Source organism: Tubulanus polymorphus, chromosome 9 (genome assembly GCF_964204645.1).
Source record: "Tubulanus polymorphus chromosome 9, tnTubPoly1.2, whole genome shotgun sequence".
Classification (NCBI taxonomy): domain Eukaryota; kingdom Metazoa; phylum Nemertea; class Palaeonemertea; order Tubulaniformes; family Tubulanidae; genus Tubulanus; species Tubulanus polymorphus.
The window spans coordinates 4,825,181-4,852,881 of NC_134033.1; the positions used below are offsets into that span (position 1 = coordinate 4,825,181).

At 29.0% G+C, this 27,701-nt stretch overlaps 1 protein-coding gene across 1 annotated transcript; it reads left to right on the top strand.

The window, feature by feature from the left end:
• LOC141911265 (meiosis regulator and mRNA stability factor 1-like) lies at positions 1 to 27,699 on the top strand. Its single transcript, XM_074802254.1, has 9 exons — positions 1 to 111; positions 2,819 to 2,950; positions 3,026 to 3,115; positions 4,084 to 4,277; positions 22,996 to 23,113; positions 23,316 to 23,479; positions 23,575 to 23,774; positions 24,705 to 24,826; positions 27,094 to 27,699. The coding sequence occupies exons 2-8, from the start codon at positions 2,830 to 2,832 to the stop codon at positions 24,775 to 24,777; spliced, it is 960 nt and encodes a 319-aa protein (XP_074658355.1). The 5' UTR covers positions 1 to 111; positions 2,819 to 2,829; the 3' UTR covers positions 24,778 to 24,826; positions 27,094 to 27,699.
• The last annotated feature ends 2 nt before the right edge of the window (positions 27,700 to 27,701 follow it).

Below are 27,701 nucleotides of genomic sequence, written 5' to 3' on the forward strand. Positions count from 1 at the left end.
TTATACGTAGTCGGAGAAACTTCAACTATCGCAGTTCAGTGGCTCAGCAGAATACTTATTGTCCCGTAGACTTATTGGATATTCACCTTATAGTTTCTGTAACATCAAGAGGTAATTTATCTAAACATTCTAAATATTGGAGTCATTTTGTGGAAGCGGAATTGTGTTTGAACAGAATGCGATTATTATTAGACAGGCGGATCAGCTAAAAGGAATGTCCTGCATCCTCTTTGATATCAAAACTATATTTTTAGGGTACAAAGCAGAACCATTCCAATTTGTTTGGAGGTTTACATCACAGGGACTATTTATAATGTATGCAGGGGTGGATCCAAGAATTTTTGATGGGGGGAGGGGTGGCGGTCAAGAGAGTTTGTCATTTTCTAAGCATCTGAGAGATTCTAGAACGAATTATTGAGAATAATTTGCCAAAGTAAGTGTAACTTTCTTTTGGCTGGTCATGAAAATGTTGTCTTGGCAGAAAAGGGTGGAACCTCAAAATCCGCCCCTGATCCAATGATATTCCATGACATGTTTCCCAGAAAAAATATTCATCCGAAGTTAATATAAATTATTAAGCGAATTTTTGTGATGGATAAGTAATCAGTAGGATGTCTATTTTACATGCATATGGATTATGAATCATGTATAGACCACACCTGGGTCGCTTCACGATTAGTCTTTGAACCCTAGCAAGGTTTGGTCTACATGATTTATTATCCATAGCATGGTAAAGAAGACACCCTTCTAATTACTAATCCATCACACGAATTCACCTATAGATTAACTTATAAATATTAGATTAATATTTCTGAGGCACCATTTTCTGTTACATCAGTATAATATGTAATGATAATTGGCACGTCACTGGGTTTCCCTCTGGGTAGCCGTGATCGGCGGGATATTTACTGTTGCAGATACAACTGCTATACACAGATACATAGAACAGAACCAACGGATGTCGACAGTTTGGGTCGCTGAAATGTAATGTTGTTGTTTTTGACCTTGATCTCCACTAATGTTATGATGGCTGTTTCCACCAGTGCTGTGGTTCTTCACCACTGTGTTGTTGACGAATCTCTACCCGTGATTGTTGATCAGGGTTGGGTTCTCTGGGTTGGGTTCACCAAGTAGCGTTGTAGTAATGAATCTATCGGTGATGTTGTGCGGGATCGGTCTCCAGTCCTCGTTCTTGACTTTCTTACAAGGCTCCCGTACATAACGTAACGACTTCTTAAGCCATCTATTCGTTTATTTTTCTCTTACTTGATGTATACAAGATCATTCCCCGGAACTCTCTCTAAGACCTCTTCTCTCAAGCCTCATTCTATTCTCTCTAGTCCCTTTCTAAAGCTTTCTTAAACCCTTTTATCTTATGTTTAGTAACGTGTGCAACTCTTCCACACATGGCCTGGAATTCATGGATTGTGATGTATTCATACGTCACAACATGTGAATACTATAATAGTGAATACTGTAATACTATAATCTGGATTAAATGTATTCAGTGTATACATTTTCAAGCATGAATTCTCCTTTATGTATGTGAAAGCAGTTTGTGATTTACACATCATTGAACACAAGTATTTATACTGTTGAGCCCTGTACTGTGAGTGAGAAATAAACTAGAAGTCTTCTAATACAGTCGTTTCGTCGTTCGTTCTGAGTCTAGCAGGGAAGGCGTTTACACAACATTCCTCCCATCCATGTATGGGTGATGACGTATACGCACACGTCACAATTATCTATAAATATCCCCTTGAACTCATCAGAGTCCATGGCCGCACCATATTAGGTTTACCTACGAAGACACATACGTCCATTCCAGACTTGTTTATTTATATTACTTCTATGTATATTTATGTATGACGTACGCATCAACGCAGGTTGTCTGGCAATAGCAACACTGGCCATTAACTCCAGCTTCCGTATATGTATCTAAACTACTAAACTATCTCCACAACAGAAACTTATACAATTTTGTTATATATTCTGGGACAAATTCACATTATGTAACAAAAGTCTCAGTTTCTTTTACCGTAATGACCAGTTTCTACGTAAGGTAATCATTTCTCGTTGAACTATAGCGTATGTATTATCATTTATAATGAAACTTCAGGCAAATTTACTTGTAATTATGAAAAATAAGACAGCGTCAATAACGTACGATATGAACAACAAATAAGTGACAAACAGCATGAAACATACAACTATACTGCCGATAAGCGTAGCCTACATTATACGTCTTCGCTTTCAAAAGATACTTGACTTTGAAACGAAACGGGATTTCAGATTGGATTTATCAAAATAAATTGTTTTGATTGGTCTCTACCGAATCTGTAAAGAATTCTCTTCTGGCACGTTTGTTTCCACCAGAATACGCTCTATAAACCTGATAGAAGCGGCCGGTAGAGAGTTTGTAATCTGTAAAGCTGATAGAAGCGGCCGGTAGAGAGTTTGTAATCTGTAAACCTGATAGAAGCGGCCAGCAGAGAGTTTGTAATCTGTAAACCTGATAGAAGCGGCCGGTAGAGAGTTTGTAACCTGTAAACCCGATAGAAGCGGCCGTGTAGCGAGTTTGTAATATGTAAACCTGATAGAAAAGGCCGGTAGAGAGTTTGTAATGTGTAAGATCTGCCTCACATGTATAATAGAAACGAATTGTTTTACTATTTAATGATCAGCAACATGAAAAACTTGTGTCTGAATCAATATGAGTAGAGGCCAATCGTGTAAATACTGGACACACAAATTAGGTCAGGAAAAATGTTTGCACTTAATGCAATGAAGTGACTGAATTCTAAATTATGTATTTCAGTACACGGTACGATGGCGGAAAGTAGACCATTTATAAAGGTAGATAATTCTAAAATGCGTATCGGGGGTGACAAAAATACGGCGACAATAACTACAACTCTCAAAGACATCGACGGATCTGCTAAGAATCTAGGTAATTATAGAGTTTAACCATCAGAACTCGTGCTTTATTATCACTATTAGTTTTAATTTTTCATAATAAATGTAGACAATTCTGAATTGAATATCGACGGTGACAATAATACGACGACAATATCTACAGATTTCCAAGGCATCGGTACAGCTTCTGAGAATCCAGGTAATTATAGATTTCAACCAACAGGATTCATTTGTACAGTTGTGACTTGAGTTTAGATTTATCTAAGATAATTAAGAAGCCAATAAGAAGATACGTGTCTGAAGATTCTGAAGGCAAAAATGGACCCCCTCACCTGATTGTTTTTAGGTCTTAATAGATGAAGGACCAATGGTCCAGTGGCTCTCCAAACTTTGCGAAGTAAAAATCTTTCACCATGTACGTAACGATTCATAAGGAAAAAAGAAAATTTACTCGGTTTTTGTCACCGTCAACTTCTAAAAAATGACCTTTATTAGAACAAGAATAAAATCTTCTTCGAAAGTTTGATTATTGGAATTTGCAACAAATGTTCACAGTTTCAATGCAACCCGAGAGAGAGAGAGAATGACATAGGCCTAAAGTTGAAACAAAAATCGAATAAAAATCAACAAGTATTATAAATAAGAAATTGAACAATTCAACTAGCTTAAATCTAGTGTACTTTAGCAACATTCAGTTAAATATTAGTTGTAATGGTAGAATCAGAGTTGCCTGAAAACACAAAATTCCCATTACTATTGTAAATGGTAGTTTGTGTGTTTTGGGCGATTTGAAGTGGTTCTAATGGTATCTGTTAAAATGATCCATCGAACGGATGGCTTATTGAAATATTTGGGGGTCTTAGGTTTCATATATAATTGTAACACATATGACCCCCTAAACATGAGACCCAAAAGGTCTTAGGTCTTATGTTTAGTGAAATCCGGGAGGAAAATTTGCAATTGTTTTTCTTTTCGTATACCCAAGATATGCCGAAATTTTATACAATGCTGACTTTTTGTTGAATCTCATTGTCATTTGGTTGCTGGTTTGATCATGGTTACAACGTTACAGTAACGTTAACTCGGATAATGTCCAGTCGGTACAACAGCCTGACTACTTCTGATTACAAATGGTTTAATAGAATTTCGTCGATGATTGTTTCCCAGGAACAAAGCTGCCACCAATAGGTATATTTTGGGATATTGAAAATTGTCAAGTACCAAAAGGGAAGTCGGCGTTTGACGTGGCTAACCGTATTCGAGACAAATATTGCGCTGGATCCAGCCTCGTCGAGTTTGTCTGTGTTTGTGATACCAGCAAAGAAAATCGCGAAGTTGAATATGAACTTGGTGAAGCTCAGGTAAATATCTGCATTACCTCTCAAATAAGGAAAAATCTCACTCAACTTGAATAAAGACTAAAATAACTTCCATCCGAGTTTCTGGTAGTTTTTAGTTCACTTATTGACCGTCATCCATCCGTCCATATATGGAATGAAATTATTCTGGGAAGGTTCAAAGACTATTCAATATTTCGTCTTGATATTTGGTTTGTACATGAATCTACCCCTAGACACGTCTGTAGCCGAAACATGGACTGATCAGAATCATGATCGATAGCCATTGGTATGGTCGTCACAGAGTAGCGACCGTAAAGCCCTCATTTTGTTAGAATGATAAGTCATTTGTTAGCACGGTTTGTTTTCCATGTAAAACAAAGTTCAAATGTCCGGATTAGAGGTTGCAATTAGCACAGATCAAATTTAGAATTTCTCAATTTTAGACAATTAGACAATTTCTTAAACATCATCCATATAAAGTCTTGTGGGACATTGAAATTCATCGCAGAGCTTTAATTTCTTATCTCTAATACAAGATAGCACACAAAGCTCATTTAGTCTCATCTGACTTGCATTGTTCTCTTTCCGTGGCTCCAAGTCGGTGCATATATTTCTTTCGCCCATTTAGCGGTCTGCTGGGTGTTTTTGGGCACCAGTAATTGTAAAAGTGGGGTTTCAGATCAGAGGTCGAGAGGTCGAGACACCACTCATCACCACAAGTAATTTTTTTTCCTTATAAATGGGGGAGAATGAACACCAACCAGAAAATAATAATGTTAATGAAAATCAATATCATTGTCCATATTGTAAAAAATACATCGATAAATCCCAAAAATCACGACATGAAAAATCTGCAAATCATATAAAAAATGTAATAGATTTTGAAACTCCAGAAAATTCCAATGAAAGAAAAGAACGATTAGAAAATACGAATGTGGATGAAATAAAATGTGAAGTTTGTAATGAATTTATAATAAAAAGGAATTATAATAGACATCTCGAATCACAAAAACATTATTGAAATTTAAATAAAAATGTTTTAGGATCAGAATATTTTGATAATAAACCTCAACAAGTAAAAAAAAATCAACTTCAAAAACTAAATCCATTTCAAATAAACCTTACATGGAAAATGTTAGAAATTATATTGATTCACTAGAAATAAAAGATACAATTGAAATTTTAGAAACATTACATAGTAAAATTGGTCCTGCAGCTATTCTATTTAGATTTTTTAAAGGTACAACAATAGAAGATTATAGTAAATTTAATGAAATAATAGAAAAAATACTAGATTTGATAACAGATGTTGAATATCCAAAAATTAGTATCTCTGGGAAAGTAAGTTTTATAATGTCAGAAGAAAATATGAATTATAATATTCAAACACTCTCTGAAGAAATAATTTCAAAAACACAAATAAAAGAGAAGTTAGAAAAAATATTAAATGAATTTAAACGTCATATTGAAGAAAGATATTTTGAGGGTTCTGGCTTAACGTTGAATGAAATAATATATTTAGATTTAAATGTTTATAATACAAAAAGAAATAAAACATCAAAAAGTAATAAAATGTTTAAAAATGATTCAAACTTTACAACAGAAAAGGATATTAAAGCATCATCTTATATTAAATTACCATTTATAACAAAAGCAGTAATAAATATTCAAAATGAAGATAATAAATGTTTTCTATGGTCAGTTATTAGTTGCTTACATCCATCACAGGAAAATGTTTGTAGAATAACAGATTATCGGAAATATGAAACATTATATAAAATTGATCAATATCCAGTAACTATAAAAATGATTCCTAAAATAGAAAAAGTTAATAATTTAAAAATAAATGTATTCGAATTAATGCAATTACCAAAGACAAAAGGTGAAAATATTAAAGATTATACATTGGAAGCTTTATATTTAACAGAATATTATGATGATGAAAATGCTATAGATTTGTTATATTATAAAAAAGATGAAAATGAACATTATATGTGGTTAAAACAAATTGATTTATTCTTTAGAACAACAGAAAGTGATCACCATAATAAAATGTATCTATGTAGAAAATGTTTATCTAAATTTATAACTGAGAATGCGTTACTAAAACATAAAGAATTATGTGATAATAAAGATTTTTGTAAATTAATAATGCCAACAGAACAAGATTATAAATTGAAATTTACTAATCATAAATTTAAGAATATTGTTCCTTTTGTAATTTATGGGGATTTTGAATCATTGAATAAAGAATTAACTAATCAAGATAGAAAAGAAATATATAACAAAAAGCAATTATTAAAATCAATGGATAAAGGAAATGAATTAAATGAAGACACAATGCTGCTTATGGAATTTATATAAAATCAAATTATCCTGAATTATATGAAAGTCAATATATTTCTTTTAGAGGTGAAAATATAGTTAATGATTTTGGTGATAAAATGATTGAATTAGAAAGTGATTTTGCAAAATTATTAAACAAAAATAAAAGAATAGTTATGACAAAAGAAGATGAAATTGATTTTAATTATGCAACTCATTGTTGTTATTGTGAAAAACGTTTTTATTCATTTGATAAAAGAGTTTGAGATCATGATCATTTGAATTCAAAATATCGTGGAGCTGCTCATGAAGATTGCAATTTACAAGCTAAAAAAGTAAATTTTGTACCAATATTATTTCATAATTTATCAGGATATGATACCCATCTATTTATAAAACAATTATTGGGAAAATTGGGCGCAATTATCAAGAAATAGAAGAATATAATGCTATGAATGAAGCAAATGTAAGAAAATATGATTTTAAACTATTAGCTAAAACATCTGAAAATTATATTTCATTTCAATTTGGTTGCATTAGATTTTTAGATTCTTATAGATTTCTAGCAAGTTCATTAGATAATTTATCAAAAAATTTAGTTGATAATGATTTTGATCTCGATATTATTATCCAAATGAACAAGATTTTAAATTATTGAGATATAAAGGCGCAATTCCTTATTCATTTTATAAAACACACAATGATTTTAATGTAACAGAATTATTAAAAGATCAATTTTATGATCAATTAAAAGAGGATTATGTGAAAGACGAAGTTTTTAATAGAACATTAAATATTTGGAACCATTTTAAGATGAAAAATCATGTTGAATTAGTTGATTTATATTTAAAATCAGATGTTATGATATTGGCTGACATATTTGAAAAATTTAGAGAAGTTAATTTGAATCATTTTAATGTTGATCCTTGTTATTGCTACTCTAGTCCTGGTTTAACCTGGCAATGTGGTTTAAAATATACAAATGTAGAATTAGATTTATTAAAAGAACCAGATATGGTTTTATTATTTGAAAAATCAATTAGGTGGAATTAGTGGTGTTATGGGAGATAGATATTTTAAAGCAAATGATGAATATAAATCATTATATATTGACGCCAATAATTTATATGGTTGGGCAATGATGCAACCTCAACCATATAAAAATTTTATATTAACAGAAGTTGAAAATGGTGATAAAACTGATTGGGAAAGCGCAATTGCGAGTTTAAAAGATGAAGCACCAATTGGTTATTTCTTTGTAGTTGATTTAGAATATCCTGAAAATATAAAGTTTAAACAAGAAACTTACCTTATTGCCCAGAACATTTAACTGTAGATGATAGTTATTTAAGTGAATACCAGAAGAAAATAAAACCGAAAGATCATGTTTTTACAGAAAAATTAATACTTACTCAAAATAATAAATACAATTATATTGTTCATCATAGAATGTTAAAATTTTATCTAAAACAAGGAATGAAATTAAAGAAAGTACATAGATATATTGAATTTAATCAATCGAAGTGGTTAGAAAAATATATAGATTTCAATACTCAACAGAGAACCATATCAAAACAGATTTTGAAAAAGATTTCTTCAAATTGATGAATAATAGTTTTTATGGTAAAACATGTGAAAATATTAGAAATAGAAATGATATTGAATTAGTAAATAATTCTGAAAGATTAAGACATTTACAATTAAGTCCTAGACATTTAGGAAATAAAAGATTTGAAGATTATTTAACAGCAGTTAAATTAAAAAGAACATCAATGAAATTTAATAAACCTATATTTATTGGTTCGACTGTTTTAGAAGTATCAAAATTATTAATGTATGATTTTTATTATAATGTTTTACAACCACTTTTTGGGGAAAAGCATATTGAAATATTATATTTTGATTCTGTAACAGCTGACACCCCAATATTATTAAAATGTAATAATAAAATATTGATAAGAAGAATTTCAGAAATAATTCCAAAACAAAATGAATGTTATATTTCATATGGAGAAAAAGAATTAATACAAATAAATGGTTTAATGGATGTTTGGACAAGAAATGGATGGAAAAAATTAAAGAATATTATTAGGCATAAAACAAATAAGAAAATCTATAGAGTTAGAACTAAATTAGGATTTGTAGATGTTACAGAAGATCATAGTTTAATTAAACGAAATGGTGATGAAATAAAACCAACTGATATAAAAATTGGAGATGAATTATTACATAAAAGATTTTTCCAAAGAATGAATCATATGTTATTTGATGAAATTATTGATGATATTTATAATATAGAACCCGAAACATTAGAAGAAAAGAATATTTTATCAAAGGATTTTTCATGGGAGATGGTTCAGCAGGTGTGTATAATTATGTTAATCGCACTCAATATCGTTGGTATTTATGCAATCAAGATTTGAAATTATTAGAAAGAATAAGGAAATTCTGCGAAGAAGTTTATTCATATAAAACATTGAGAATCATGGATCATATGAAATCATCCGCGGTTTATAGAATATTTGTAAATAATCCTAAAGATTTTGCTACAAAATATAATGATGAATTCTATATTCATGCAATAGTGAAAAGTAATACTTCAACAAAAGAAAAGATAGTTCCAGATTATGTATTGAATGCAAAAAATAATTTAAGAAAGTGGTTCTTCATTGGATTCTATGCCGCAGATGGTTTAAAAAGTTTCCAAAACCGCAAAACATATCCTTTGCTCAAAAAGGAAAAGTTGCTATATCAGGATTGAATATATTATGCAGTTCATTAGGATTTAATATGAATATAGAATTAATTAAATCTAAACCAAATTGTTTTAATTTAAGGCATGTAGAAAAAGAATTAACAGAAGAAGTTAAAGATTTATTTGAAATATATAACCCAACTGACTATGTTTATGATTTATCAACAGATGATGGAACATTCAATTCTGGGTTCCCATTAATCCAAAAAAAATACCGACAGTTACATACTAAAAATCAAGACAAATGACATAACAAAAGACTTAAAAACATTAAAACATCATTTTGATTTTAGCAATTATCCCAAAGATCATGAACTATTTAGCAATGATAATAAAAAGATCCCTGGTAAGTTTAAAGATGAATTAGGGGGTGATGAAATGATTGAATTTGTTGGGATAAGAAGTAAAATGTATAGTTACAGAACAAAAGATCATGAAGCTAAAAAGTTAAAAGGAATAACAAAACATGTGGTTGATAAACATATAGAATTTCAAGATTATATAAAGTGTTTATATAAATCAATTGTAATGAAACACAAAATGTTTAAGATCAGAAGATCATGAGATGTACATTAATGAAGTTGAAAAAACTAGTTTAAATCCATTTGATGATAAAAGGCATAGATTATGGTATAAAAACATTACCTTATGGTCATTAAAACATAAAATCAATATCATCATAATCGAAATCACTATTGGTTTCTTCATTTTCATTTAATTGTTTAGGTTCTTCTTCCATTCCATTTTTTTCATTTAAATAAAGTTCTATCTTGTTCCACATTTCATCTCGCTCTCTTTGTTTCTTTTTGTTTGTTAATTCGTCAAATGGAATTATAATATCTAGGTTTAAATGATTTACAATCTTATTTAAAAAGAATTCATAATTTATTGAATCTGTTATTCTATTTTCCAAATGATACATTAATATTTGTTTGAATATTTTTTTTTATATTTTCCGTATCTTCTTCTGTTAATTTAGGTTTTTCATAATAATCGTTAAATAATAAATATAAATACATTTTCTTTTGTTTTGTGTTAAATGTTGACGGAATAATTGTATTTATAATATCTTTTTTAGTTATTTCACCATTTTTATTTTCTATTATTTTCATTTTTTCAAGCCATTGCATATATTCTGGTGTATGATCTTCTATAGAAAATATTTTAGAAATTTCATCTAGATAATTTAATTTTGGTTCTATGAGAAAATCTCTAGTTTTTTCTTCACCCCATAAATTCCTTTGCCATCCACAATCAACACAAAATAACACAGTACCTTCTTGTCTTAAGGTCGCATAAATACATTGCGGGCATTTTTGTTTATAATTTATTGGTAATAGATCTTCATTAAGCTCTTGGTATTTTCTTACGTTTTCTTTATGTTTTATTGTTCTATTATGTAGATTTGAATTACTTGTTGTAATAATCAATTTACAATATTTACAATAATATGTTTTTCTTGTTAATTCATTATATTGTTTTTCTAACTTTTCAACTGTTTCTTTATTATCTGGTAACGTTTTCTCATATTCTATTTTTTCTAATAAATTATCTTTTCTTTCATTGAATTCAGTTTCAAATTTATTAGAAATTTTATCTTTATGTACTTTACGAAATTGATGATTCTCCCAATCTTCTATATTTTATTCGACAAGGCTCGCAGATATGATCTTTTATATTATCCTTGTCATAGAATAAGAAAGGTCTTTTCCAAATAATTTCAGGTTCAACTTCAACAGAATTACTATTACTTTCGTTACTATCAACATTAGACGTTGCGCCATTAATTCTACACTTCTCTGAATGTTTTTTAACATAATTTCTTGAGAATAATTTATTACATTTTGGGCAGTTTATTTTAGGGGGTTTATAATTTTCATCATGTTTTTTCATATGTCGAGCCATATTACTTTTTCTTAGAAGTTCACCACAAATTTCGCATGCTATCTTCTCATCCATTTATTTAGGAAAAATTTTATTAAAATTAATTTTTAGTGATGAGCGGTAATTTTTTTATGTTATAAATAATGGTAGAATTAAAAGAATACAGAATATTTGTTGATTCTAGAAGACTTACAAATTATAAATCTCATAATTTACTAGTTCAATTAGATAGAGAATTTAAGAATTGTGTTGATTTAAAATTAGTAAATATAAGTTTATGTAACTCATTTTACAATATATCAGATAAAACTGATGAACATAGAAGCCTTCTTATTTTTGATAAACTTGAAAAAAAATGGATTCAACTTATGCTTACACCAGGATTATATAATTTAGAAACATTAGCGCAAGAAATTAATAGAAAAGCTCGGATTAGATTAGGTAATGGTAATTCCAAATTTAATATTAAATTCATAAAAAGTGAGAGCTCTAATAAAATTAAAATAAAGTTTGATGATGAACTTATTAAACTTGTTAAATCTGATACATTGATGACAAGAAGACATACTTACACGGTAAAAAAACCTTTTGCAAAACTGTTAGGAATTACTCCAAATGATTTTATTGGTGTAAACATACACGGTAACTCAAATATAATACCTTTTACACACTTTTATATTTATTGCAATTTAATCGATCCTACAAAAACATTTGAAGCAACTAAAGATACAACATGTAATTCTAGTATATTAAATATTTTACCATTGAAGAACGTTAAACAATTTGGAACGCAAATAAATTATAATTTAGCTGAATGTGATTTTAAACCTTGTATTCCTTAATTTAACAATTTTAAATTAGAAATAAGAAATCATAATGGTTATTTAATTGATTTGAATAACTTTCCTGTAATTTATGAATTAGTTATAAGATGTAAAGAGTAATTTTTTCACTATATAAATGAATATAACTGTTGGACCGAGTATATGTTTTGGGTTTGATTTTAAACGTGAGAAAGAAATGAAATTTAACATTAATGATGTAATTACACATATTAAAAATATTGCATTTTCTAATGAAACAACATTTGAGTATAAAACAACAATAGATAAAGAAACTTTAAATGTAGAAAAGATTACTAATTTAATTAGAGAATCTTTAAGATTTTATGAATTAGATGAAGATTTTATCATCGATGATATTAGAAAAATAATAATTGAAATATATACAAATGAAACTAGTAATAAAATAAATGTTGAATTAATCATCACTAAAATAACTAAATATTTTGAAGATAGTAATTTTTTTGATAAATAAATGAGTGATAATAAGTGGATAATAACTGGATTATATAATGGCGCCTTACTATCAGTTGGAACTGTTGGTTATTCAATGGTATTAAAAAAAGTATTCAAAATGGGAAGTGTTAATGTTGATAGATTTGATATAAATGATATTTTAAAGTTAACATTAGCAATTACTTTATCTAATTCAACTATTGATTATTTGGAAAAACAAAAATATATTCCTCCCATATAAATGCATAATTTTTTTGCTAAATAAGTGGCTTCTGCAATTATAACTATTATAGGATCGGCAATTGTTAACGCTTTAGCATTTACTGGTGGTGGTTATTTATTTAAACATATTGATAAAAATAGTTCATCAGGAGAACAAAGAGGACATAACTTAGCATTAGAGAAATATAATAAAGCTGCAGAAGAATATAGAGAAAAAAGACCAAAACTATATGGATTACATCAATAAAGAATTATATGATCAGAAGATTTCACATAGAGATTTTCAATCAGTTGATGATGCAATGAGTTTATATAACGCGGTAACCAATAAAGAAAAATTACATCTATACAAACCTAAATTATCAGATTATTATACCCCAAGTAATGAACAGAAGAAATATGAAATAATTTGGATTTTAGGTGGAACTGTTGTTGTTATATTTGTAGCATATAAGTTTACTAATTAGTAATTTTTTTTGCTAAATAAATGGAAGATAATGTTGATAATATTGATATTATTCTTCATGATATAAATAAAACTAAATTAGAAATATATTTAGAAAAACAAATATTAGAATTTGAAAGTGACTTTTAAAAGTTAAAAAGAAAAAATATCTAAAAAGTAAAATTATATATTATTTGATTATAAGTGGTTCGGTTACAATTAGTTCTGTAATAACATTTTTAGCAATATTCAGCCCATTAACCCCTTTAGCTATATCAATTGGTGTGTTAGGATTAAGTTCAAGTGTTTTAACTGGTATAAGTTCAAAATTGAATATTAAAAGTAATAAAGAAAAAATTAAAACTAATATAAAAGAAATTAATAAATTAAAGAATACACTAGATTATATAATAAGTTTAAATGGCCATATAACAGTTGAAGAACAAGATAAATTATTAAAAGAATTAATAAATTATTAATTTTTTAATTATATAAATGGGGTTTCCAAAAGCTTTCCAATATAATAAATCAATTAAATATAATATTCCTGCAATAGATTTTAAGAAAAATATTACATATAGAAATGTAGTTTTAAATTCATTAACTAATTTAGAAATTTATGTTACTGAATCACAGTTTTTTATTTCTAAAATGGAAAATATATTTAATACATATGAAGTTACTTTTACTCGAGATGAATACCATATATATAAAGTAAAATCTAATATGAAATATTGGCAGAACCAATTAGATTTTGCTGTTTATTCTGCAACAACAGGATGTGGAATAAGTTGGAATGATCATTTAAATAACTTAGATAAAAATTTGAAGTATTCTGATTTAAAATTAATTCACACAATATTTAGATTTCACACATATTTTCAAATCAGAATAATATTAAATGAATTAGAATGTCCTTTACCCGGGTCTAAATATTTTAAAGAATTGGATAATAATATTAATATATCTAAGTTTTATAAAATATGTAATGAATTTAATATAAATATTAATTCCGATTTCAGAGCGCATGGTATATTGCAAGGTGTTGGTGAAGAGTTTGAAATAAAAAGAATTGATTATATGCATAGAATTTCAGCTTATCATAATTATAAAGATGATAATAATAATGGTTGGGTTAATTTCATTTTAGAAAATGGTGAAGGTTTTACAAAATCAGGTATACGAAGAATAAATCAATCTATTAGAATTTATTTGATATGCATTTTAGGCGCTCAAGTTGAAGCAAGATCCCCAATAATTGGAAATGATAACACTTCATTCGATGCGCAGAAACAGTTTAAAGTTTTATTTGAAGATTCAATTCATAATGATAAAAATAGATCGATTCCAGAAAACATTATAAGATATCAAAATTATTTAGATAAATCACATATTACATTAAATTATTGTATATGCCCTAATCTTTTAATTATTTCTAATGATTTAGAATTAAAGATGGGAAACATAACTGGTTATAATAATCTAATTAAAACTGCTACAATAAATAATTCATTTGGGTTAAATGATATAAATAAAAAGATTATCACTGCTCCAAAATTAATGGAAGGTGAAAAAAATAAAAAACATATTCAATCAACAGAAACTAAAACTAAGAATATTAAATTGGATAATGATTCCAAAATAAAAGATTACAATACTACAGAAAATGGTGCCGTACGGCACCCACATGGTGATATTAAAACTGATAATGGTGCCGTATGGCACCCACACGGTGTTATTCAACATAATATAATTAAAACTGATAATGACAATAAATCCCATGAAAATACTAAATTAGCTATAACTTGTATAGGAATTGTTATAGGAGGAATATTATATTTTAAATTTTAATTTTTTTATTATATAAATGGATGTAGAAGGTGGAGAAGATATTGGAATGGATCCTTTTGATGAACCTGGTATAAGTGATGAACAACCACCTGATTTTGATGAAACAAGTTTTAATGATGGTAATGAGCCAGAATATAATAATAATTTGAATATACCTGATTATATTAGAAATGCAGAATCACAATGAAATCCTGAAAATTTAGACCCAGATTTAGTAAAACAAGATTTAGATAATTTAAACAAAATACCTAAATTAGAACGTATAATTGAAAAGTCTAAACTTAACATAAATGATGAAGACGTTGGACTTTTAGCAGATCAATTAAAATTTTTAGATAATGGTAAATGTTATTATCGTTTGAAAGGTGATTATTATATTGATATCACTTATAAAAATAATAAAAATAAAATATTATCAGAATCAACTTTAGAAAAATTAAAACCAGATAGAATTAAAATAATAAGTAATAGTAATGAAATAACTGATGTTACACAAAAAGAAATAGATGATAATATAGATGTATTTAAACAAATAATTAATGAATTATTTGAAATAATCAAAAAGAAATCAGAAACAGAAACAACTTCTGAACAGAATATAACTTCCAAAAATAGTAAACTTAAATCAAATAAAGTTCCAATTGAAAAACTTTTACCGAATGGATTAATTGATGCAACAGATCAAGAATTAGAAGATTTAGATATATTTTCTGATAAAGCAATTAGAGAAATTATTAGTATAAGACTTGCATCTAATAAAATTGCGCATGATAAAAGTATAAGAGATTTTAAAATTAGAACTTTAGAAAAAGAATTAACTGATAAAAATAAAGAAATAGAACAATTAAAGTCTGATTTAGATCATCAAGTAATTGATGAAATAGAATATAGGCAAAAAGAATTACGTTTAGAAAAAGAAAAAGATGATTTAGAATATAACATAGAATTACAAAAAGAAGAAATTAAATTATTGTTAAAATCATATGATTATAATATTAATAGATTAAAAGTTATTTTTAAAGATTTGTTGATTAAACCAAATTCTGAAATATCATTAAAAGATAGAATAAAGTTATTATTTAAATTAGAAGGAATAACAATTCTTTCAATTCTAACAGCTGTAACTATGTTATTTACAACAATTGGTTTAGCAATATCAAATGCTTTGAAATCTACTCCTACTCCCAATAAACCGGATAAACCCCCGAATGATAATAATTCTATACAAGATAAAGTTAAGGATGGTTTAAAGAAACTAGCAAAATATTTATGGGAACTATCTAAAAAATCTGCTGCAGCATTGCCAGGAGTTATTGCATCAATTGTTGGTTTTATATTGAAATCTGCTGGGAATATTCTTAACTTTGCTGCTGAACATATTATTTTATTTTTAATTACAGTTGTAAGTGCTATTATTTTTGGTTTAGTAAACATGATCAAAAATAAATAATTAATTTTTTTTGTTAAATAAATGAGTGGGAGTTATATAAGTCCTTCTAAGATTTCTAGAATATCTAATGCTATTAAAGCATAAAGATCACATCATATAATTACTCATAACCCTTCAAATATTAATCCCGATGAAACTTTATATGTTAGAATTCCTAGATTAACACAAAATACTTTTTATGTTCCAAACAGTATTTATTTATCAGCCGATATAAAAGTAACTGGTCATGATAATAATTATGTTGTCGATAATGTTGGGAGATATTTGATTAAAAAATTAATTATAAAGATTGGTCCAGAAACAGTTTTCTCATTAGATGATTATAATTTATTTATGCATTATAAAGATTTATGGTTAACTAAAGAAAATAGAAATAATATGATATTTCAAGGTATCCAATCAGAAAACCAAAATAAATTAAGATCTGAAGCCAATAATGCAGTAGTAACTAATGCTGTAGATAATTTGATAAAAAAGATTTATGGAAGCAAATATAAAATTCCATTAGACTTTGAATTGATAAATGATAATGCACCTTTATATAAATATGCAATTCAAGAAGATTTTAGCAGATCAATTAAAATTTTTAGATAATGGTAAATGTTATTATCGTTTGAAAGGTGATTATTATATTGATATCACTTATAAAAATAATAAAAATAAAATATTATCAGAATCAACTTTAGAAAAATTAAAACCAGATAGAATTAAAATAATAAGTAATAGTAATGAAATAACTGATGTTACACAAAAAGAAATAGATGATAATATAGTTCTTTTTATGTTCCAAACAGTATTTATTTATCAGCCGATATAAAAGTAACTGGTCATGATAATAATTATGTTGTCGATAATGTTGGGAGATATTTGATTAAAAAATTAATTATAAAGATTGGTCCATGATAATGCACCTTTCCATTAGACTTTGAATTGATAAATGATAATGCACCTTTATATAAATATGCAATTCAAGAAGATATTATATTTGAGATAACATTTGCTCCTGTAAATGAAATTGTATTATCTAGCGTTGTTAAAGATATGAGTAATAAATTATCGAATATATGTTTAAAATATAACACAGTAACTAATGAAAATATTGCTAGCACAATTCAAACTCAATACAATCAAGGATTTTCATTATTATATGATTATATTGATAAATTTAAAACTGTAACTATTAATGCAAATGATGAAATAATTAATGAGAATATTAACTTCCCAAGAAGATCTATTAAAGGTATATTAATATGTTTTACTATTGCAACATATTCTAATGGCGCAATAAAGGTAGATAATCATTATAATCCTGAAATAACAAAAGTTGAAATAACTATCGAAGGAATAGCAAATAAAATATTTTGTCAAGGAATGAGAATGATTGAAGAATGGCCAGAAATTAGAAAACATTTTATGAATGAAAAAGTAAAATCATTTGAAAATTGTAATATTAATCAAATTGATTATTATACCGGTAATAAATATGCGTTATGGTTAGATTTTAGAACAACAGAGGATAATTCATTACATGGTTCTGGGAAAAAACTACAGAACACTAAATATGGAATACAATTATTCATGGCGAAGAAAAGAGGGGACAAAAATTTCAAAATGCATATTTATATTATATCTGACGCACAATTAAATATTGTAAATTCACAATTAGATAGTATTCAATATTAGAAATATAAAGTTAAAATTAAGGATATATAAATGGGCGGTAAAAAAACTCCTAATACTAAAGAACAATATTTAAGAAACTTATTATTACAACCCTGAGAGTTCGGTTGCTTATTCTTCTACTAAAAATATATGGCGTAAAGTAAAACAAGATAAATTAGATAAGATAATCCCACAAAATTTAGTTAAATATAAAGATATAAATGAATTGAATGGAGCTTCCCACTTTATAGAAAAGATGCTGTACAAACATCAAATGTTTTAAGAAAATTTCTTTCGGGTGATAAACTAAAACCAGAAAAAATACAAATACAATTTGATGATGGAAAAGAGTTTGATAATTCACTTGTTCATGAACTCTTAGATAATCATAATATTAAATATTTTTCAACAAAATCAGATAAAAAGCAGCAGTTGTTGAACGATTTAATAGAACATTAAGAACAAGAATGTGGAAATATTTTACAGCAAATAATACTTTTAAATGGATTGATGTTTTACCAAAATTGACAGAAGGATATAATAATTCTTATCATTCTTCTATTGGAATGAAACCTATTGATGCTAGAAAACCTGAAAATGCTGAAATTGTTTGGAATAATTTATATGGAGCATTTCTTGTAGATGATTTTGGTGAACCTAAATTTAAAGTTGGTCGAAATGTTAGAATTTCTAAGTATAAAAAGATATTTGATAATGGATACGATCGAAATTTTACTAGAGAAATATATGAAATAAAAAAGGTAATAACAACAAAACCATATGTCTATAAATTAGAAGATTTAGATGGTGAAGAAGTTGATGGCTACTTTTACGAAGAAGAATTAAGTTTAACTACTGAAAATCTATAACAAGAATATAAAATTGAAAAAGTATTAAAAACAAAAACTATTAAAAGAAAAAAATATTCTTTAGTAAAATGGGTTGGATGGCCAGATAAATTCAATGAATGGATATTATCAAGTGAAATTAAAAATATATAAATGAATAAAGAATTATTTATATTTGAGCCTCATAATATTTTAATATCTGGCGTAACAAATTGTGGAAAAACTTATTTTATATTCAATTTATTAGAAACTGTTTATGAAAACTATTTTGATAATATAGTATTATTTTGCCCAACGTATGAATTTAATCAAACTTATGATAGAAACTTTACTAGAAATAATAAATTTATTATATTAGATCCTAAAACAGTAAAAGAAAATTTAGATAATTGTATAAAAAAAGCAATTGATATTTATAAAGGATCAAATATATTATTTATCATAGATGATTGCGCAAATTTACATGATTCAAAAGTTAGAGAAAGTGAGTTATGCTATTTAGCTTTTTCTGGCAGACATTTTGGGATAACAACATGGGTTTTAAATCAAAAATATAATTCAATTGTTAAAGACTTTAGAGAAAACATTAGATTTCTAGTTTTATTCTACAATAAAGATAGAAAATCAATGAAAAATGCACTTGAGGAAAATGATATTATTCCACATGATTTACATAATGAATATATGGATAAGTTGAAAAATATTAAAAGATCAAAATTACTATTTAGATTACAACACCCATTTAAATATGAATTTATTTAAATTCAATTAGTTTGTTAATCAATTACATATTTAGTTACATTCTAGTTGAATTCTAGTTATTGGTAGTTGTAACAAAAATCAACTAGATTTTAACAATATTGTAACTAGCTTGTTAATCTAGTTTAATTCTAGTTACATTCTAGTTGAATTCTAGTTATTGGTAGTTGGAACAAAAATCAACTAGATTTAACAAGAAATAAACAAAAATAACAATATTTCAACTAGCTTGTTAATCTAGTTGAATTCTAGTTACATTCTAGTTGAATTCTAGTTGCAACATCACAACTAATTTTTTTGTTATATAAATGGTAGGTGAAAAGAAAATAAAATCTAAAAATGGTGATGTTCCAATTGAAAAAACTTTAGATGATTTAGGAATAAAAGAAACAAAATTAATTCCAGATGATGGTGTTTTAAATAATGTTACAACAAATAATAATTATGAATATTATCTTTACTGTAAACATCAATTAGAAATATTAATAGCATCTGGAAATTGTAAAAATTTTGTCGGTAAAAATTTAACTTATAATGAATTAGATACAATGAAATCAGATGAAATTATTAGATTATTTAAGATTCATGAAGCCGCGAGAACAGCTAGAATTAATGACGCGATATCAGAAAATGTAGTAAAAGGTTATAATAAATTATGTAATTATATACTACCAATTGAAGATGAAAATAGATTATATTCCGATTTAAAAAATGATTATTTAGTTATGACTGAATTAAATAAATTGGATTGGATATTTATCATTTCAATTAGGTGGATTCATGACATTATTATCAACTGGGGTTATAACATTTTCAAATATTGAAAGTAAAAATATTTCTATAATAAATGAGCGAGGTGGAAGAAGTGAAGAAAAAACCGAGATCACGGAAACAAATTGAATGGTCTCGGCAATTAGGAATTAAATCACAAGAATATAAAAAAGCTGTAAAAGAAAAAATAAGTAATAAAAATGTAAATAAAAATAGTGAAAATATTGTTATTTCTAATCCTTCTAATGATAGAATATTTGATAAATGTCTATATTTTACAGTTGGATTTGTAATTGTATTCATTTTGATTGGGTGTAATTGGTATAAGAAATCAAATAAAATTCATGATATTAATAATTCTGAAACAACTGCTATCAAAAATGAAAATGCTTCTGAAATTCCAAAATTGACAATAAAAAAATGGATTAATATTTTAGAAAAAAGCAAAAAAAATAATTGAATATCTCACTACTTTTGTCTATCTATGCGGAGCAATTAAATTGTCCAGATAAGTCATTTCGGATTCTAGATATTCATTATTTTTATTAATTTATTTTGTTTTTACTTGAATATTGTATTACAGTCGTTTCTTATTATTAGTTTTTTCTTAAATTGAAAGATGGCAGCACTGGGTGTGATGCTAAAATGAATATTTGAATTTGAATTTGTTAATCAATTAACATAGTAATTGATTACTAATTTGATTAAAAATTATATCATAATTAAGTCAAAAATCCATAATTCATTTATCGGTTTTCATTCTTATATTCTTTTCATTCGGAATAATTTATAATTTCAAATTTCACATATTTTTTTAGCACCAGCAACATTTACTTAGGTGTTTTAGCTAAGTATATAAGGCAATTCATTCAACCAGTGGAGTAGCTCTGGCCAGCAGAGGCATTTTGAAAATGCACCTTCGTCCACTCTCCGGGTTTCTCCTTCGGTTTCGAATTTCGAGATTGGTAGAAATTACATTAGGTGCCTTTAATATAATGTGATTTCTACCAATCATTGAAGGAGATCTCGGTTGACGTGGGTCGCCGGGAGTGTAAGTAGAAATGACGGGGGATAAGCGTCCCTTGGCGCCTTTCAATAACGGGATGCTTATCCCCTGAAAACTCTATAGGTAGAGGATAGGGCAATTTTGCTAAAACTTACCGTAAAAACATTGAAATATTCCTTTTAATCACGAGAGAATGATGACTATCCTCCTGTCGTCACGGCCGAGCTAATTTAAATAAACCTCGCTTTCAGCAACCAATGAAAACGTGGTAGTTCAATGCCGGCTAACTGGCTTGTGTGTGTTGTATGTACTGCGTGCTTATTATAAAACTGCTAGCTATCCAATATAACAACAACGTTGTGCAACACCTGTTTGATTGATCAATATTCAAATGAAGCACTCTCATATAATAACATGTAACAGATGTTTGACTGTATGATTGTAGTTGTTTATAAAACGACTAAGGTCATTTTGGATTCTAGATATTCATTATTTTTATTTTTATTTAATCAACAATTTCTAAATCATGATGACCATCTTCATTTTTCCCATGATATATTATTTTAAATCCTACTAAATCTTTCAATTCCTCTGTACTCAATGAAACCCATTTATCGGGTAAAAACACTTTAAATTCTCGTGATGTACTAACATTACAGTAGCTTAAATTAGCTGATACTTTCTCTCCATATTTAGTTTTTATCTTTTCTAATTTCAATATTTTATGTTCAATTTCTTTTGTAACATCAACTAACTTTTTTATTTCAAATTGTTTTTTTGTTGGTTTAATTCTGTTATTTATTGTTGCTAAGAATGCTTTTCTATCTTCCATTTATAAGGAAAACAAATTACTTGTGGTGATGAGTGGGGATTACTTCCCCTGTATATAACAAACACGCTTTTAACCGTTCTCACCCAAGCCTCACGGCATCTATTTATCCGGGTACATTTAACACACGCGCAGCTGTTGTTACGCGCACTCACTGTTTATGTGTGTCACAATTCTACTGCGTAATATTTCTAAAATTTCAATTGTATCTTTTATTTCTAGTGAATCAATATAATTTCTAACATTTTCCATGTAAGGTTTATTTGATCTATCAATGTATTTTTTACAATATGGACAATGATATTGATTTTCATTAACATTATTATTTTCTGGTTGGTGTTCATTCTCCCCCATTTATAAGGAAAAAAAATTACTTGTGGTGATGAGTGGTGTCTCGACCTCTCGACCTCTGATCTGAAACCCCACTTTTACAATTACTGGCACCCAAGTACTTATTCTCCATCAAATATCCACAAGGCGACATGGCTAGTATTGATAAACGCCGCGTAAACGCTGTATAAAGTAGAGTGGTATCAGTGAATTATACGGGATGGTCACTTTTCAAACTGTGTGAGATTAGTAGGTTATTGCACGTCACACATTCACTACCATTAAATATGATAATTATTTTCAGGTAAAAATTCTTCATGTTAGCGCTACTAGTAAGAACGCAGCCGATAACAAATTGGTTCAACTGTTACGGGATTTTGGTGAAAATCATTCCCAGCCTGGTACTGTTCTTCTTATCTCAGGTAAAACTACAAATAATATGCACCCCAGTAAAATATGCTACCGACCTCCACCGTTGAACATATTCAAGCCTATGACTGGCGAATTTATCACCAGCGAATTATTTACTCGGTGATTTGAATTGCTTTTCGTCCAATTTTAGAAAAATTCGCCCTAGTCTGTCACAGGTTTAACTTCTGAAATTGTGGTGCTATATTTGTTTAGGTGATGGTATTTTCAAGCAGGTTTTGTCGGATCTGAAATATCGCTGTGGTTTTAAAACTGTCGTGTTACATAATAAGACCGTGTCGAAAGAATTGTTAGCGTTTGCTGATGATCACTGCGTGTTCAGTGAACTATTCGATGATTTACCTGAAAGACAACCCAAGGTAAGTTACAGCTGTTTCAGTTGGGTCCGCCGGACTGTTAGAGCTTGTGGGAATACTGTCATAACATTCACGTATAAGGGTGGTTTATTTCACAGAAATCGTCAAGCAGCCCAGTTGAATTACTGGTTACAAATTTACCGACTCGACCGCCTGATGCAACGCCCGATAAACATGCCCATAACTTACGAAAGCGTTTGAATCAATTATTTGATAACCGCGGTGGTAAAGTCAAGAATTTGGATCCCGACAAATGTTCAGCTATCATGACGCTTCCGAATTACGATGATGCTCAAAGGTCAGTTCAATTTTATGAACGCTTTTTTGGAATTTCAGTATTGAATTTCGTTCCCCGCACTTTGATATTAGGTCCAACCTCCGCGGACGTATTCATCTTTTAAATTATTATCATATTTGCCGTAGAACTCGACCTCCTTCAGGTTTAAGTGGATATAAGAATTCTTAAAATTTGACTGATGAACGAAGACTTTAAAGGGGCTACTTGTAAATTTTAAGGGGTTGGGGTCACTGCACAAATAAAATTATAGTTTTAGTTTAATGAAGTTTAGTGGTGAATTCTGCGGTCAAAATATTTGCGATGAGATTTAGATGCCGAAGTCAAACTTTCCATTCAGTCTTAACATTTTTATAGCTTCTTTCATTAATTAACTTACAAGCTGGCTACAGTAAATGGGATTTATAAACGGTCAGTTATTTTTCTATCACTCTCTCTCAGTTGTATACTTATTACAGAATTACGATGATGCTCAAAGGTCAGTTCAATTTTATGAACGCTTTTTTGGAATTTCAGTATTGAATTTCGTTCCCCGCACTTTGATATTAGGTCCAACCTCCGCGGACGTATTCATCTTTTAAATTATTATCATATTTGCCGTAGAACTCGACCTCCTTCAGGTTTAAGTGGATATAAGAATTCTTAAAATTTGACTGATGAACGAAGACTTTAAAGGGGCTACTTGTAAATTTTAAGGGGTTGGGGTCACTGCACAAATAAAATTATAGTTTTAGTTTAATGAAGTTTAGTGGTGAATTCTGCGGTCAAAATATTTGCGATGAGATTTAGATGCCGAAGTCAAACTTTCCATTCAGTCTTAACATTTTTATAGCTTCTTTCATTAATTAACTTACAAGCTGGCTACAGTAAATGGGATTTATAAACGGTCAGTTATTTTTCTATCACTCTCTCTCAGTTGTATACTTATTACAGAGCTTGTACAACAATGACAGGTGAAGATGTTTTCAATTCGAAAATTAATGTGGATTTTGCTCCTGCCGAATAGAAAAAAGAAGCTCCCAACATTTCAACGATTGAACCAAAACAAGCTTTTTGTAAGTCATCACTCGCCAGAAATGTTCTTTGTCGTTAGAAACAAGCTTTCTATTCAGTCAACCCCCACTCCAAGGTTTGGCTGTATAGTAAGTATGATGGTGGCTGATTCGGGCCACATTAAGAAAAGATTTAAATGACACTCGGTCTCCACCAATTTTTTTCTAATATTCCTTTTTTCGTTTTAACGCATCGTTGAAACCAGTTTTTCGTTTTAACGCCGCGTTAAAACCAGTTTTTCGTTTTACCGCATCGTTAAAACCAGTTTTTCGTTTTACCGCATCGTTAAAACCAGTTTTTAACGCATCGTTAAAATATTGGGGAGTAACATCTGGGTTATGGATATAGTTTAATTTTTCAAAACTGCAATTAGAATCAAAGGTTTGATGATTTCTTGAACCTAAGCATGACGCTTCGAAATCTTTGGGTTTGAGTTCTCAATTATGTGGACTACGTAATTTTTAAGATGATTTTTATTAATTTTTATTCCGTTATGGAAAAGCACGTGAAATTTTATGAATACATATATGTTTTATGTTATGATACGTGAGGCTACAAACGTGTGGCTTGCGACTTACGAGTTACATACGATCTTCACTCAAGTACGTGTATATATACATACATACATACGTACGTACATACATACGCACATACGCACATACGTACATACGAACATACATACGCACATACGCACGCACGCACATACGCACGCACATACGCACGCACGCACGCACGCACGCACACACGCTCACACGTACACACATACATACATGAGGTGATACAATGCCCCGTCTCTGATGAATGAACAGCATTTTAGGAAAATGAATAACAACATAGCAGATGTAAATCTAGCCAGCAACGGCAAGGAATTTAATTCAAGAGAGAGAGGTTGACTTGTAGATAATAATTCAAGGCTCTATCACGCTTACGTGATTTTTCAACAAAGCCCCCTGGTGGCCGTTAATAAAAAAATCGCACGGAACCAATGTACGTAGACACCCTGGTGGCCACATCTGGAACTTGCAACAAGAATGTCCCCATACTAAGTTTGAATAACGTTAGTCAAGAATTAAAGGCTCCATAACGAAAAACTGGTTTTAACGATGCGTTAAAACGAAAAACTGGTTTTAACGCGGCTTTAAAACGAAAAACTGGTTTAACGATGCGTTAAAACGAAAAATGTAGAATTAGAAAAAAATGGTGGAGACCGAGTGTCATTTTAATTTTATTTTTCATTGTGGCCCGAATCAGCCACCATAAAGTATGGCGGTAAATTTGTCGGTTGATGTTCACTAGTTCCGAGAAAGAATATAGATGTTCTGCACTTAGAAAAACCTAGCGTGAGGTGGGGTGGCGGTTCACTAGGAGACGGCAGTATATCGGGGGTTGATTGTACTTGTAATGGGTACTTTTCATTGTAGAGCTTGGTCTGGCTCAATCGAAGAGACTAGGTAGAGACTAACTGTCTGATTTCTGGCTCTTAAAGCGGGTGCTGAAATAAACTTTCAGATCTTTGAAACAACAAATACCTATAAAAAATTGGTCAGAGTAAAATATTCGAGAGTAAAATCTTAGATGATTCAATCAAATTATATTGAAAGTGATTGAAAGTGATTGTAATATAATTAGGAATCAGGGGTAAATCCTTGACCTATAGGTTGCGGATCGTGTGGCAAAAGTAAGGAAATGGTCCTTTATTGAAAAGGAACTTCTCCAAAGGTTTGACAGGTGATATTTTACAACATTTTCAAGGAGCCACATTTAATTAACCAAACAATCTCCTAATACCATTGAACTGCCAACGGAACTGAATTCAAATGCGTTGAAGCAATTTCATGATAAATTTAAAAAAAAACAACTTGTCTTTGTCTTTTAATAGAGATGAGGAGCACATTTGGAAAAGTTTAAAGAAGTGCCTTTTTTTTACAACTCCATTTTCAAGACGGAGTTCTTTTAAACTACTTTAGGTTACATTGATTAGTGCCAGATTCTTCTTTTTAAATATGACTAGGCGTCTGTCCAAAATATAACTGCATAAATCTTATGTCTTTTTCATATCCATTTTGCCATTACTGTGCACCTCCTTCAACTTTAAGGCTTATTTTTGGTTACTTTTTCCACTTCTTTCTAAATGAACCGATGCCTATCCCTGCCTTTTTCAAATTGCAACATTTTCTGTTGGCCGCTTTTAGTTGATATCAGTTGTATTACCCGTAAAACGGAAACAATCTTAACTGATACTATTTTTACAGATCTTAATCAATTTCAGAAGTGTCTGGAAGAAACGTATAAATAAATGATCGATGTCGAAATTATGAAGTGTTTTGATGGAGCATCGACGTCTTCACCAAAGCACGCGCGAAATTTCGACCCCAAAAACGAAAACCGTAGAGAAAAAGTCTGTGATTTGCGGTTGATGAACTTTTCCATACTTGAGGATCCAGTCGTGACGTCGCCGCACAAATACCGCAAACAAACATTATAATGACGCCAGGGCGCGCCTGCAACAAAATATCCACGTAAATTTGCGAATTAAGCAAATCTTTTGCTCAAAAAGCCACGAACAAGGCTAGGCTGATATTTTGTCAAATTGTGGCTGTTCGAGGCATTGAAATAATAATTTCACTAGAATATTGAAGGGTTATATTGATTGTACATCTATAACATTTTGGTTTTTATCTTTATTTTCCACCAAGGTTATAAAATGATTGTAAAAGTTTCAACATGTTTTTCTTATGTTTCAATATTCTATCATAGTTAATTTATCTGTTCTCATGAGGGAATAATCAAAACAGGGTGCTGTGTCCCCACTGGAGCTATGAATTGTATTGTAACTCGATGACAGATTCTCACTTTGAATTTCAATAAATGATATAA

Excerpts from the sequence above, each read along its gene's own strand:
- LOC141911265 (XM_074802254.1), top strand. The coding sequence starts at position 2,830 with ATGGCGGAAAGTAGACCATTTATAAAGGTAGATAATTCTAAAATGCGT. Across the intron at positions 2,951-3,025 it reads CGGATCTGCTAAGAATCTAG|ACAATTCTGAATTGAATATC; the intron begins GTAATTATAGAG and ends TAATAAATGTAG. Across the intron at positions 23,775-24,704 it reads AATTACGATGATGCTCAAAG|AGCTTGTACAACAATGACAG; the intron begins GTCAGTTCAATT and ends TACTTATTACAG.